Raw genomic sequence first — 13,791 nt, 5'->3', positions numbered from 1 at the left:
CCAGCAGGGTACCCCTTCCTCACCCCCGCCCCCTCTCACCCCCCTCCTCTGAGAACAAGCAGCAGACCCAGTGACTGGACATTTCACGGTTTGTCTTACAAATGATGTCTTGATTACTGGACAGATAGGGTCGGGGTGAAGAAAGGCTACAGGGCCGGCAATCTGTCCAAGTGATCCCAGGGCGAGATATCACACGGAATTAGTGCAAAGAAGAAACAGTGATGTCTCGAGATTACAGGCTTAAATCCCTACAGAATGCACTTTCTCCAGTCCTGGGAGGAGAGGAATCAACAGGACCCAGCTCAGACGGCACAGGCACATGTTTTATGGAACTCATTTTCTCATTCTGAAAAATGAATCAACAAAATCAGTGAATATGACAGAAATATACTTTATGAAGTACAGTTCTGACTACAGAGTAGCAAAGCACACACACAAACTACACTACACACTGGGGGGGGGGTTCTAGGGGGGGGGGGGGGTGTGCGTGTTTTTCCCGTGAATCCAGATTTCTGTGCCGTTCGCACTTATCCTTCCTGCCATTGTACAGGATCAAGGCGATGAAATCGGATCCCCACTGAGTAGCTGTTGATAAGCCAAAATTGGAAGTGGCCAGAGGAGTGTGGGACAGAACCCGGAGATAGAGATGGGGTGTCAGGGAAAAGCCTGCCCTCTGTGGACACATCCAGTTACAGACAACTCCCCTCCCCCTGCACTCGCTAACTGTATGGTGTTTATTCTCTGTCTCTCTTTCCTACAAAGCCACCTAGAGGTTACTGACTTTCTCTGCCAGTGATTAAATAGCCTGTTCTGTTCTTCCACCCCCTACACCTTCCTGCTCTATCCCCTCCCATCTGATCTGATCATGTTGACATATTCACACGGCATTATGTAGTAGTGATGCTTTGCTGCAACGTTACAGCTTCCGACACCTTCTTTTTATAACTCAGCCCTGTCCCCATCCACCAGACCTGTCAAAACCACGCCTATGGAGCCACACAATTGGTCCAAAAGCGTCAAAGGGCCAATCAACTAGGTCTGGACTACTTGGATTGCCACAACACATCCCTAGGATCTGGTGTAAGGAGAGAGACTACTTTCACACAGAGGATACTTGAAGCAGAGAGTGTCCTTCTTTCTATTATTTCTCCTCTGTGTCCCCCTCTTTCTGTCTCTCTCTTTTCTTTCTAAACATTTCTATTCTACAAACATATCTCAGAAAACAGAAGAAGCTGCACACTGGGGACATAAAGGCATAAAGATCCTGCACTCAGGAAGCAGGGAGCACGATCCTAGATTTTGGAGGAAAAGTAAGAAAAACATACATATTATATATAGTGTTGCTGATTCCTTACCAGGCTGCAGAGCTGAAAGAAGGAAGAGTCTGCACGGAAGCTGCTTGCAGAGAAGAACAAGACTCTGGGACTAGATTTCCTGCCTCCTCAGAGCACAAAGGTGGACTCTCCTCTTCTTGGCTGTAAGGAGCTGGGGATTTTCACTTGCACGCCACAATTAGAAGCATTACTCATTTTTGTTCATTTTGTGGACTGATCATTTTGTATCTACCATTTTGTTTATTACTGACGTTTTGGACGTTGTGTTGCTATTATTATGTACTTGTAAAGGTCCCAAAGCGTGGACCAAGTCCTGAGCTGTGATATCCAAAGGGTCGGAGTGGATGAATTTATCCATGAGAGATCCAGTAATTTCAGGGTCAAGCATGGCTTACCACCCATTCCTATCTCATCGGGCACCGGACTTTGCAATGAGCGCAGTTCTTGGACACCAACCTCCTTTTTTCCCAACTCTGGCTCTACCACCCAATGGGGCTGCTCTTTCCCTTCCTAGTGTCCTAGCCAAACCCATCATGGATCAATTAGTGGGTGCTGCAGAGGCTGGCATCCCCTTCTCTTCTCTGGGTCACCAGGCAGCTTCTCATTTAAGGCCTCTCAAAACTCTTGAACCAGAAGAAGAAGTTGAAGACGATCCAAAAGTTCATCTGGAAGCCAAGGATCTCTGGGAACAGTTCCACAAGAGGGGAACTGAGATGGTCATCACCAAGTCTGGGAGGTGAGTCATAGTCTTTGTTTTTATTATCTATTAATTGGCTCAAACACTAAACATATACAGAGACACACCAAGTGCAGACAATGAGGAGCTTGTATAAGAAAAAGACGATAATAGGCTCAATGGAAATTCTTCAACTATCGCTTCAAAGATCTGCTGTTGTCATGCCAAGGAGTGTACAGATTACCTGGGAATAAAAACCTGTGTACGTGCTTTATATATATATATATATATATATATATATATATATATATATATTAATATTTAATTGGCGGATGGGGCTTTCTCTGCTACATGCACAGTAGCAGCATGTAGTTTCACCTTATATAACATATACACACGTGTATATATGTGTAAATATACATATATATATATATATATATACATATTCATGTAAATATGCACAAACATATTTTCAATTATAAATAATGTTGGGTGGGTTAAACCGGTATATCCTAACTGTAATGGGTTCAGGTAAAGAGGGAATACTTTTGGATTCCCCCCTTCGTCTACTTGCCTATTTATGATTGTTGTGGTCAAAGTTTTGCATCAAAGGTTAGTGTGGAATGATGATTCTTTTATGATGTCATGTGTTTCCTGGTGAGCTGCTGTAGAAGACAGTGACTTTGTGGCCTTCTGGTAAAGTTTCATCACAATGCACACGTCTGGATAAGGCTTGTACACAATCATAAGACGGCGCCTGTACAATGGAAATATCATTGACAATTTCAATTCAAAGAACGAATGTAAAAAATATCGATTGAAGTCAAATGCAGCTTACATGTGATATTAACTCCTTCATTGCAAATGAAGCAGCACTAACTGCAACTGACAAGGTTAAACATTAAACTGCAGAGCTTTGATCTTTTGCTTATAGCGCCCTGCTCGTTATATTGCAGAAAGAGAGTCTGTATATATGTGAATAGAAGTCGTTTCCAGTTATAGGACACAACCATGGTTGACAGAACTGACTTTCTCAGTCCCATTCTTTTAATTTTTTCAGGAGAATGTTCCCTCCATTTAAAGTACGATGCACAGGCCTTGACAAAAAAGCCAAGTACATTCTCCTTATGGATATAGTGGCTGCAGATGACTGCAGATATAAGTTCCATAACTCCCGCTGGATGGTGGCTGGGAAGGCTGACCCTGAAATGCCCAAGCGAATGTACATCCACCCCGACAGCCCGGCTACGGGAGAACAATGGATGTCCAAAGTAGTGACCTTCCATAAACTCAAACTCACTAACAACATATCTGACAAGCATGGATTTGTGAGTTGGCTCCTTATTATTGTTTATAATATGCCAAGTTATTAACTTGTATATACTTTTTATGAATATTATACATCACTGCAAATTGTTGTTTTATATAGTATATAGATATCTATATACATTTTGATGTTAGTCTTAAAATAATTTAAGTGTTTCGCTTCAATATTTACGATTAGTGTCATTTTACCTATGAAAGTGGAGCTTGACTGGACCATTTGATCACTAATAGACCTCTACAAAAGTTATTTTGTGTACCAATCGCCCCTGTAAAGAAGGACTAGCATAAAAATGGGGACTTACGAACAAGTATAATCGATGGCTGAGTTACCAACTCTCTCCTAAAGCAGAGGGGTAGCTTTATGGCTGCAGTTGATGAAAGAGACTTATTAATCAGATACAATAAGTACAGCGATTGGTTTGGAGTGGGTGATAAATTAAGTTAGAGTCTCCTTAAACAAAAACAAAATATAGAATATTTTATAATCATTTATGTGGCTTTTCACACATAAATCACCCATATCGTAAGAACTGTTGTATAGCGAGGTGCAGCGGGAATTCACCTTTTTGTATTATAGTCATCGGTTTTTATTTACTGTTCTAAGCATCTGTCATTTAATATACATTTTTGTGTATGTTAAACATATGAACAGATCACATCATAGATTACATGTCTCTTTACATTTTGCCTGTTTCTTATTTATGTTGTACACTCGCCACAAAGTTCATATTTACATTTCCATAGATTTGTATAAGCAATCATTTTTGTTTCGCAAACAAGACAAATATAATGTCTATCTCTGCTAAAAGGGGCGGACGTTGAATATATATCTTTTTAATACTTTTTAAAAAAATATTTATTTATTATTTTTCATCTAGGTAGTTGGCGAGATTTCAGTACTTTATCACCTACTGTATTGCACGCTATAATGTAATATAATTAACGTTACTGTGTTAGCGCTTGTACACAACCATAATAAACTTATAGTTGTTGTTGTTGTTATTATTATTATTATTATTATTATTATTATTATTATTATTATTATTATTATTTAAAACAAAAATAATGCAGCCAATGAGACAATAATAAGTTCTGTCGTCTTTTTAGGCATCTATCCACAGATCTTATTTAAAATAATGTATGTTCCTTTAATTAATATTGTATTTTTGTATGTATAATTAAAACATGGTGTATCATTCAGAGGAAACTGAATCACTGAGATGGGTACAATCCTGTGCTCTTTACTGATTGATTACTGTTGTACTTTGCAGACTATTTTAAACTCCATGCACAAATATCAGCCCAGGTTCCACATAGTGAGAGCGAATGACATTTTGAAACTACCCTACAGCACATTCAGAACCTATGTGTTCCCTGAGACCGAATTCATAGCAGTGACTGCATACCAGAATGATAAGGTAAGAAGCTTATAGGGATTTATCCAACGTGGTTTGGCTTTTTTCCACAAAGATTTTTTATTATACATTGATACTCCCAAAGAAAGAAGTTAGCCCCCTCCCCCACAACACCTTCAGCCTGCCTATCTTATCTGGCAGAAGGGACATCATTTATGTATATATGACTTTAGAAAATTAGTGTATGCATTGCAGTGATGGCTAAAGAGTGGACTTTCCACTTTTGTCTGTACAAAGTATGTCTGAAAAAGATCAAAGTGCTAATGTATGTGTTGCTTGTAAATATTTAACAATATGGAGACTAAACGATGTTTAACATTGTTATATAGCTGGTTAAATATATCTGCTAGGGAATTCTATCCTACATTATGTTACCAGAATATTCTCCCTCTAATTGGATAGATTCTAAAGAATAGATTGTAACCTACTACGCTTTAATACTCTACAAATTATTCCTGGCCCCTACCACCTGTTATTACTTTTAGTCATTTATATATGTTACAAAAATAAACAAAAACAACAAAATCAGATGTTAACATTTTGGATTGTTTATGCCCTTTTAGCAGTGTGATTAGTAACTATGTACGCATCTTGATTGGTGACTATTATTGATTATGTATATATTCAGTATATGCGGGCCAGAGTTACTGGAATTAGTTTTACTGTGATATGTCCCACATGTGCATTCCGTAGACATTTAATCACGTTTATTTCAGATATAGCAATAGGATATGTATAAAATACAATGCAGCCTGCTCATATGAAGAAATCAGAAGCATTACAATTCTGTAGATATATTAAACTGTGAAGTGCCTACATGCACATTACTTCATTGTCTTGTTCACTAAGGCCTCTATGGAATAATCATACAATAAAGGGGTTTAGCCAACTTTAAATAAAACCCCAATATAGGAACTTGTGGCTTGGTTCTGCTATAAGGTGAGACAGGGAGAGAGGGGGAATGGGGCGAGGGAGGGAGATATAACTGGAAACAAATGCTCACAGCACAATCACAATCCGCGTCCCCTTTATAATTTAAAAAACATTTGCCCTATGGAAGTGGAGGCTTCTAATGAAGCACAGTCTGAGCACCCTACAGCGCGAGTTATACTGGAAGAAACTGCGTTGACTCCTGTATTTATTGCTGACTGCTGCAATGGGCACATTGACCATTAGTTGGCTGGCGAGGCTGCATTTTTAACCCGTTTCGTGCCGGAAAAGAAAGAGAAAACAGATTTGTATTTCCGAGGAAAATTAAAACACTGTTTTATAGTTCAACATGTGTGTAATTGGTATGGGCAGGTGGGAAATATCGCCATATAGTATTTCTGTGTATGAGCGCTCATGCCCACACTTGTTCTCCCCCTTCTATCCTTAGATCACGCAATTAAAAATCGATAACAATCCATTTGCTAAAGGTTTTCGTGACACAGGTAATGGAAGAAGAGAGAAAAGGTGAGTCTATCAGGCTGTCATTGTATATTTAACACAGAAGCATTTTTTTACTACACAGTTCCACTCAGACTGAATTTAGAGTGAGCGACTTGTGTACAAACTTTTATTCCTCGTATATATTGAAAATGTATTTTCAATGGAAATTATATAATGTTATTGTGCAAATTACTTATTGGTAAATGATTTGCACATTCAATATTGTGCATGATTAATAACCAGATTTGTTGAAGAAACGACAATGACACAAGTGTGTTTATATTTTTATAAACTGCAATGTATTAGTAACATTGTTATCCATTATTATCCTGCTACTGAAATCAGAATCAGTTCTGCTACAGACTTAGCTGGGCAGCAGTGTGTACTGTCTCAAACTAGTGTTGTGAATATAAAGTTGTTAATTTTACTCAAACCTCGTGAAAGTTATGAGGAAATGTTCATTTCTATTAAATTACCAGGCAAAAGAAATACACTTTTCAAAAACTGATCATAAAACCAAACGCAGTTAAAATAAACATGGAGGGGGAACACTGCGTATTTTGGCTGCCCTAGTAATATGAAAGCAAATGTTATTCCAGATCCGGATAAAACGCAGGGTTCTACGACATATATTTGGGGAATTGACCAATACGTTTATAGTCTATGTTTAGGCATTTTTTTTATTTGCTTATGCAATTATTTTATTTAATATTTATAGATATAATATGCAAATACTTGTAAAATGAAGACAGGTTGTGGTATTGGACGAATAGGCCAAAATTTGGCAATATTTGGTGAAATTTACTATAATTAAGGGTTTTCCAGTAAATCGTGAAGCTGCCATGTATTTCCCACATGGGGGTCATTTTTTTTGTCTCCCTCTAAGAATTTTTACACCTCGGATTGAAAAGGCAGAATGACACTTTCCCGTCACATAGTTTGGCCATCTGACACTGGCGGATAATAGAACCCATTTCAGGTGTTTGTTTTCTAACTCCAATGCTAGCTAACTTTTGTCTCTCTGTGTAACATTTCTCAGTTATGTGTGTGTCCACTGACACATATAAGATAGATAGATAGATAGATAGATAGATAGATAGATAGATAGATAGATAGATAGATAGATAGATAGACTGATTTAATAAAATACTGGATTAAAAGTGGTAATCGCTAAAAGGCATACAATCGTTAAAGACTGGTAACTGTGATTACCATTTTGAAGTAACACTGGCATTTTGAGAATCATAGACAATACATTCAAGTAAAATTGTAAATTGTAATACTGAAGTCAAATTGTAAATTGTAATACTGTTGTGATAAATTGCGTTGGGGATTTATCAATACATAGCACAGATTTTAGCCAATCAATGTACAAAATATAGTGTGAGATTAGGAAGCCTCTGTCCCATGTGCTATAGCCATTCTCTAGGCTACTTGTGGTCTGCCAGGTCTCCAGCATTTAGTACTTTGTACCAGAGGTCAGATACTTCTGTCTGCCGGCGGTTTATACTGTGTGTAGGGAATTATACACATTAAACGTGCGATTCGCTTTTTTCCCTAGGAAACAACTGACCCTTCAGTCAATGCGGGCCTTTGATGAACAGCAGAAGAAGGATAATGGGAGCTCAGATGAGTCCTCCAGTGAACAGACTGCGTTTAAATGCTTTGCCCAGACCTCCTCTCCAACCGCATCCGCAGTGGGCACTTCAAACCTTAAAGGTACATTCCTAATCTCCCATCAACCCCATCACTCAGTCCTCCCTATCCTCTTGAGATCGTATACAAGGTGGCAGAAGTTAGTATTTGCTAATCCCTCTTCTAGTGTGCTGAATGGGGCTGCTTGGGTTAACAGGAAGAAGTCAATACAAGATGGGGGAAGGGGAGGGGGGGTCGCTGCTGTTAACTCTTCCATGGATTTATTTGTAGGACTGAAAAATGTACACTGTGAGCGCATAGGAGGGGCCACTAACGATGAATGCCTTCTCCCCAGCCCTGTCCTAGCCCATTTATTAAATTTTTATATCATAACATACTATAAGAAACAGTTAAATTCCAAATATATATACTATAGATAATTGTTAGAAAAAAAAACATATTGTTGTACTATGCAAATATTGCAGCAAATGTATACATAATTATGAAAAAAATGTCTTTAATAAGTTTCCTATATAATTATATAACTTTATGATAATAATATATAGTTGTAAGGAAACTATTATCTGTATGTGCTTCACCGTACACTATATTCCAAGTTACCCTGTGAATAAATATATTCAACAATGCCCTTAGTATATGGATTCAGAACTCAGCAGATACCTGTTTTCTTAATGCTATTTAGGAGTAAATATAGTTTCTTGTAACCATTCACACAATAGATTAATTGTCTTCCTTGTTTTAGGCCTGTGTGATAGTGAGGGGGAAAGTGATGACGATATTAAAGACGAAGCAGGACAAGATGCCGGGGACTCAGCTAATATATCCACTACCACTAGTGAGCACCCCAAGGAGATGAGAAGCCCGCCTAAGCTTCCTCTGCTTCCCTCGGATATGGGCAGCAGGGGCAGGGAGCATGGCATCAGGACTAACAAAAGCTCCCCAGACTCCAGGCACAGTCCAGGGCAGATCTCCTCCAGCAGCAGAGTCCTGAGTGTGGAGGACCTCAAGACGCCGACTAGGGATTCACATAAACTGGAGGAGCCTAAGCTCTCCAAGGAGCATTACCCACCGCTCACTGTGCAGACAGACGGCAACTCCCATCATTTAAACCAAGGTCATCTACAGAACCTAGGTTTCCCTCCTGGTTTAACTGGGCAGCAGTTCTTTAACCCATTGGCTGCTTCACACCCACTACTTTTTCACCCCAGCCAGTTTGCAATGGGGGGAGCATTTTCCAGCATGGCAGCTGGTATGAGTCCATTGCTGGCCTCAGTTTCAGGAGCTACATCAGGTGTTAACAGCCTAGAGTCTACAGTGATGGCATCATCATCTCAAGGACTACCAGGGACATCAGCGTTGCCTTTCCACCTCCAACAGCATGTCCTTGCCTCTCAGGTAATGGGTCATATCATATCTAGTCATTCTAATATTTCTATTCCTTCACTCCATGCACATGGCCTCACCTTATAACACAGAGCTGTATACAGTATCAATTACCAAGAAAGTACTTATCATAATGATGGGTTCGACACCCAGCACCTACAACCAGTCATCTACCCAGCAAATACATAAATACATGTAGCTCTGCGTTCCAGTTTTTGCTCCAGAACATTCGCATGTGAAATAAAATAACTATTTATAATTATCATACATATATTTTGAATATTTGTTAATTTAGTGAGGTTAAATTCACAATTTTTAATAAAAATATTTTAGGACATAGAGGAGACAGCCCTACAGGTTGCATGGCAGGTATTCAGGCTCTTTTACTCTTAGGCCACACAATTTAGCCCTTCCATCATTATCATAGCATCTCTGCCCAAATGAGTAAAATACCTCTTGTCCAGTAGAGTATATATATATAGGGCTGCTGAAGGGTCACCAGGTTTATGCTAAGTCCTCAATATATATACTGCCTCCTGCTAAGTGACCGACAGCTAGCTTCTCATGTTTACTAGTGAGCATGGCTATTTTTTATGATGTAACATTATAAGAATTGTTTGCAGTTGGTGCGCTGGTCTCTTCCTTGTCCTTGATAAGACCTGAATGTACTGCACTTATCATTTATGTTATTACAGCGCCCATTCTTCCGCTTTAAGTGTGCGATTCCTCTGCCTGGATGTGTGTATATATATATAATATTAAGGACCCAGAGGGGATCGAGACGTTGTTGCTTTCTGCTTGTTTACTACATATATATATATATATATATATATATATATATACACAAACGCTGCGAAGCATTGTCTACACGTCCTGGCTCTTCCTCTTTCATCTCCTTACCTTTCACAGCGTCATGATATGTGTGTTTGATTTATGTGTTAGATATCATGAATTATGTATAGTTTGACCTCCAGTCACCGCCAGACTAGGGCTGGCTTGTACTCTGGAGAATAAAAAAAACCCTGCAATCTGTAATTTACGTACTTTCATTTGAGTATTTCAAATGTAGCGAAGCATTAATACCCATTAATGATGCAACTGCAGTCTGGCTTTATTTCCAGCAGTAGTTTTATGACTATTTTTATGAGCATTTTGTCTCTGAATATTTTTAGCACTCATTTCCTTCTAGATTTCATATATGATTGTGTTTTATTTTCCAGGGTCTGGCTATGTCTCCATTCGGAGGGCTGTTTTCTTACCCTTACACCTATATGGCCGCAGCTGCTGCAGCTTCCTCTGCTGTCCACAGGCACCCTTTCCTAAATGCAGTGCGCCCCAGACTGCGGTACAACCCATACTCCTTCCCAGTCACCCTACCTGACAGCAGCAGCCTGCTCACCACTGCCCTCCACTCACTACCCAACGGCACAATAGACGGAAAAACCCCGAGTCTGGTGCCCAGCCCTTCATCTGCTGCCCTGGACTCTGAATTGAACAGCAGATCTTCAACCCTGTCCTCTGGATCTGTCTCATTGTCCCCCAAATTGTGTCCAGAGAAAGAGCCCAGCAGTGAACTGCAAAGCATCCAGCGTCTTGTCAGTGGCCTGGATTCCAAGCAGGACAGATCAAGAAGTGACTCCCCATGACATGCACATGCCCTGCTCCGGAGAGGGACATCAGCTTCTCTCATTCCAAACTCAGTTTGTCATTGCACTTTGTATGTTCCAGAAACGTACCTCCGCCATGCCCTAGTCAGTGTATGCACACATGGTCCATGCACAGTTACTAAGCTGGAAAGTAGAAGGGGGTTGTTTATAAGCTGCTAACCAGATATTATCAAGATATATTCTACCACTATTCAATTTCAGCCCCTTACACGACAAGTGCTTACCTGCATGTTTAATGTAACATATCTGTACTGGGTGTAAGCAGAGGACATAGAGAAGGCGTCGTTTCATTGCAGCCCAAAACTTGAATATCGGTTAAATGTAATTTATACATATATCTGATTTTGACAGTTCAAACAATTATTTCATTGCTTGTGTACGTTAAGGAAAGATATGTATGTTTATTGTGGTAAGAAGCCTTAGAATGACTGTCTGCATGCTAAACAATCAGTTGCGCTAAGTACCCTGATTTCCCAGAAATTTGGGGAAGAGCAAGCCTGCCCTCCATGCTTGCATCAGACATATATATATATATATATATATATATATACACATGCATACATACATACATACTTACATACTTACATAGACAGGTTGCTGTTTTATTGCTTAAACATCCAGTCCTCACAAATCGCAAATGCAATAACAGGATAAAATAATTGTGAATGGGAGGCAATTATAAAAAAAAAGAAAAAAAAGAAAGAAAGACAACTATTTATGTAATTATTTGATATCTCCTGTAAATAAATCGGAATACACATTCTGATTATTAAACTTTAATTTATTTATATTGTACATATTTATGTAAATACGTCTCCATTGTGTTTATTTTCGCGTGTGTTTGACCTATTAGGTGCCAAAGAAACAGCATTACACTGCATGGCACACAAATAGTTAAGTCATTTCCATTTCATGCATAGAGGAATTTTTCCCACTAGTAATCATTTGAGGGGGAAGGGGAATCCTTAAATTGTTGGGATATTTTTCTGATGTGTCTGTGCAGTGGAAGAGGGGAAGGTACACAGCACAGGTAGCACACCAGGGAACAGAAGGGCACTATACCTGGGCTTGGGCAGTATACCTGGGTTTCGCCAATGCCCCGTGTACATCTTTAGCTGACAGCGGCACATATCAGCCCTCTAATTCTACATTACTGAGGATTTCACCAGACAACATGCCTGTGCCAGTCACCGTAGATCCCTGTGCTGGATTTACCTGCTGGTATGTGTACAGCTTTTTCCTGAGCTGTCTCGCTAATAATATATGAAGGTAAAAATACATACATACATAAATATATATATATACGATGTAATGAATGTTTCATAGGTAATGTTTCCCCTGTATTTCTTTATTTTCAAAGTCTCTACAAGTTTCAATAAATTTTTTTTATTGAATTGTACCTCATTTCTTATTATGGTCTCAATATGTAGCTGGTATAAGTACAGTTTGTTTAAAAAGTGTATATATTTTATTTGTAAACATCGACAAATGTATATATGGAAACAGGCGGGTAGTTGCTTGTTTCTACCTATGCACAGTTATACACTAAAAACAGCACAATTACCATGCATCTGTGCCTATGAGACGCACACACACCAAACATTAAGGAAGATAGAGAATGCCTACAATTTATATCAGGTATCAAGTCCATGGAGTGTTGCCATCGTTCTGCGTATTTGTGTATATATAGATATATATATATATATATAAAATGTTGATAGAAAAATGGGCACTGCAAGGACCACCATTTAGATTGGGGTGCCAGGATACAAAAATATAAATGCAGAAAAATGTATGTATATATATATATATATAAATGTTGATTGAAAAATGGGCACTGCAAGGACCACCATTTAGATTAGGGTGCCAGGATACAAAAATATGAATGCAGAAAAACGGCACTCCTGAGTTTATTCAAACACCAACACTCTGGTTTTTGAATCTACACAGGAGTGCAGTTTTTCAGTACTTATATACTATATATATATATATATATATATATATATATATAGATAGATACATACACACACACATCTGGCTTCTGCTTTGCGTTGATATGTAGGTACAACTTTCTTAATAGTCTTGTGCTTTAATTTCTGTTGACATAAACATGCGCAGGGCACAGGAGACTGCAGAGACCCGGGTGACACTCAGTCATACACTGTCCTGTGTTCTGCATTAAGTAATGATCCAGTTACCAGCGGAATAGCAAAGTAATCTATGCAGAAAACAGCTGCTCTTTGTAACTCCTGATAAGTCACAGGGCAGCCCCCTCTGACAGTTGTGATATATTAGAGATAAAATATGTTTTCCCCCCAATAATGGACGAATAGCTGTATTATTCCCGTCCAGGCAACAATTTCATTTTTTTTAATATAAGCAACATAGAAATAATTGAACTATAGAAATGATTATTGGACTGTGTGTTTAGCAAGTGACTTAACGTTTCCTGTTCATAAAGTCTGATTTAAAGCAAGAGATTTGGCTCATATGGAGGAGAACTCTGCCAGACTCCAAATAACAATCAGATGAAGAATTTCACTTTTATATCTTGATAGTAACTAGTTTATTGGAAATTTAATGATGTGGGTTTACTTTTCGATAGGAATGTAACAGAAGTAGTTATATCTTTGTTTATCCCGTGTAAAATAAATTGCAAGCTACACAAAACTAATTACTCAATAATGGCATTTCTAAAAAAGTAAAATAAAACAATAAAAAATATTTGAATACTAACTCACCAATCCGAATAAAATAAATAATGACCAAATTTTACATCTGAGCCAATATGGATATACGAGACATATTGCGATCAAATCTCATCTGTTTTACAATATTAGATGACTCCTAAATTAAATACGTTTTATCTTTTTATTTTGCTGTCACTGATTACAGTTTATTAG

At 38.5% G+C, this 13,791-nt stretch overlaps 1 protein-coding gene across 1 annotated transcript; it reads left to right on the top strand.

Moving 5' to 3' along the window:
• Positions 1 to 916: 916 nt before the first annotated feature.
• On the top strand, positions 917 to 12,287 carry TBX3 (T-box transcription factor 3). Its single transcript, XM_088443486.1, has 7 exons — positions 917 to 2,070; positions 3,071 to 3,338; positions 4,608 to 4,754; positions 6,130 to 6,206; positions 7,744 to 7,901; positions 8,581 to 9,233; positions 10,442 to 12,287. The coding sequence occupies exons 1-7, from the start codon at positions 1,679 to 1,681 to the stop codon at positions 10,865 to 10,867; spliced, it is 2,121 nt and encodes a 706-aa protein (XP_088299612.1). The 5' UTR covers positions 917 to 1,678; the 3' UTR covers positions 10,868 to 12,287.
• Positions 12,288 to 13,791: the final 1,504 nt, after the last annotated feature.

Source organism: Taudactylus pleione, unplaced genomic scaffold (assembly GCF_031769625.1).
Source record: "Taudactylus pleione unplaced genomic scaffold, aTauple2 ptg000330l, whole genome shotgun sequence".
NCBI lineage: Eukaryota > Metazoa > Chordata > Amphibia > Anura > Myobatrachidae > Taudactylus > Taudactylus pleione.
This window is presented reverse-complemented; position numbering and strand designations above follow the sequence as displayed.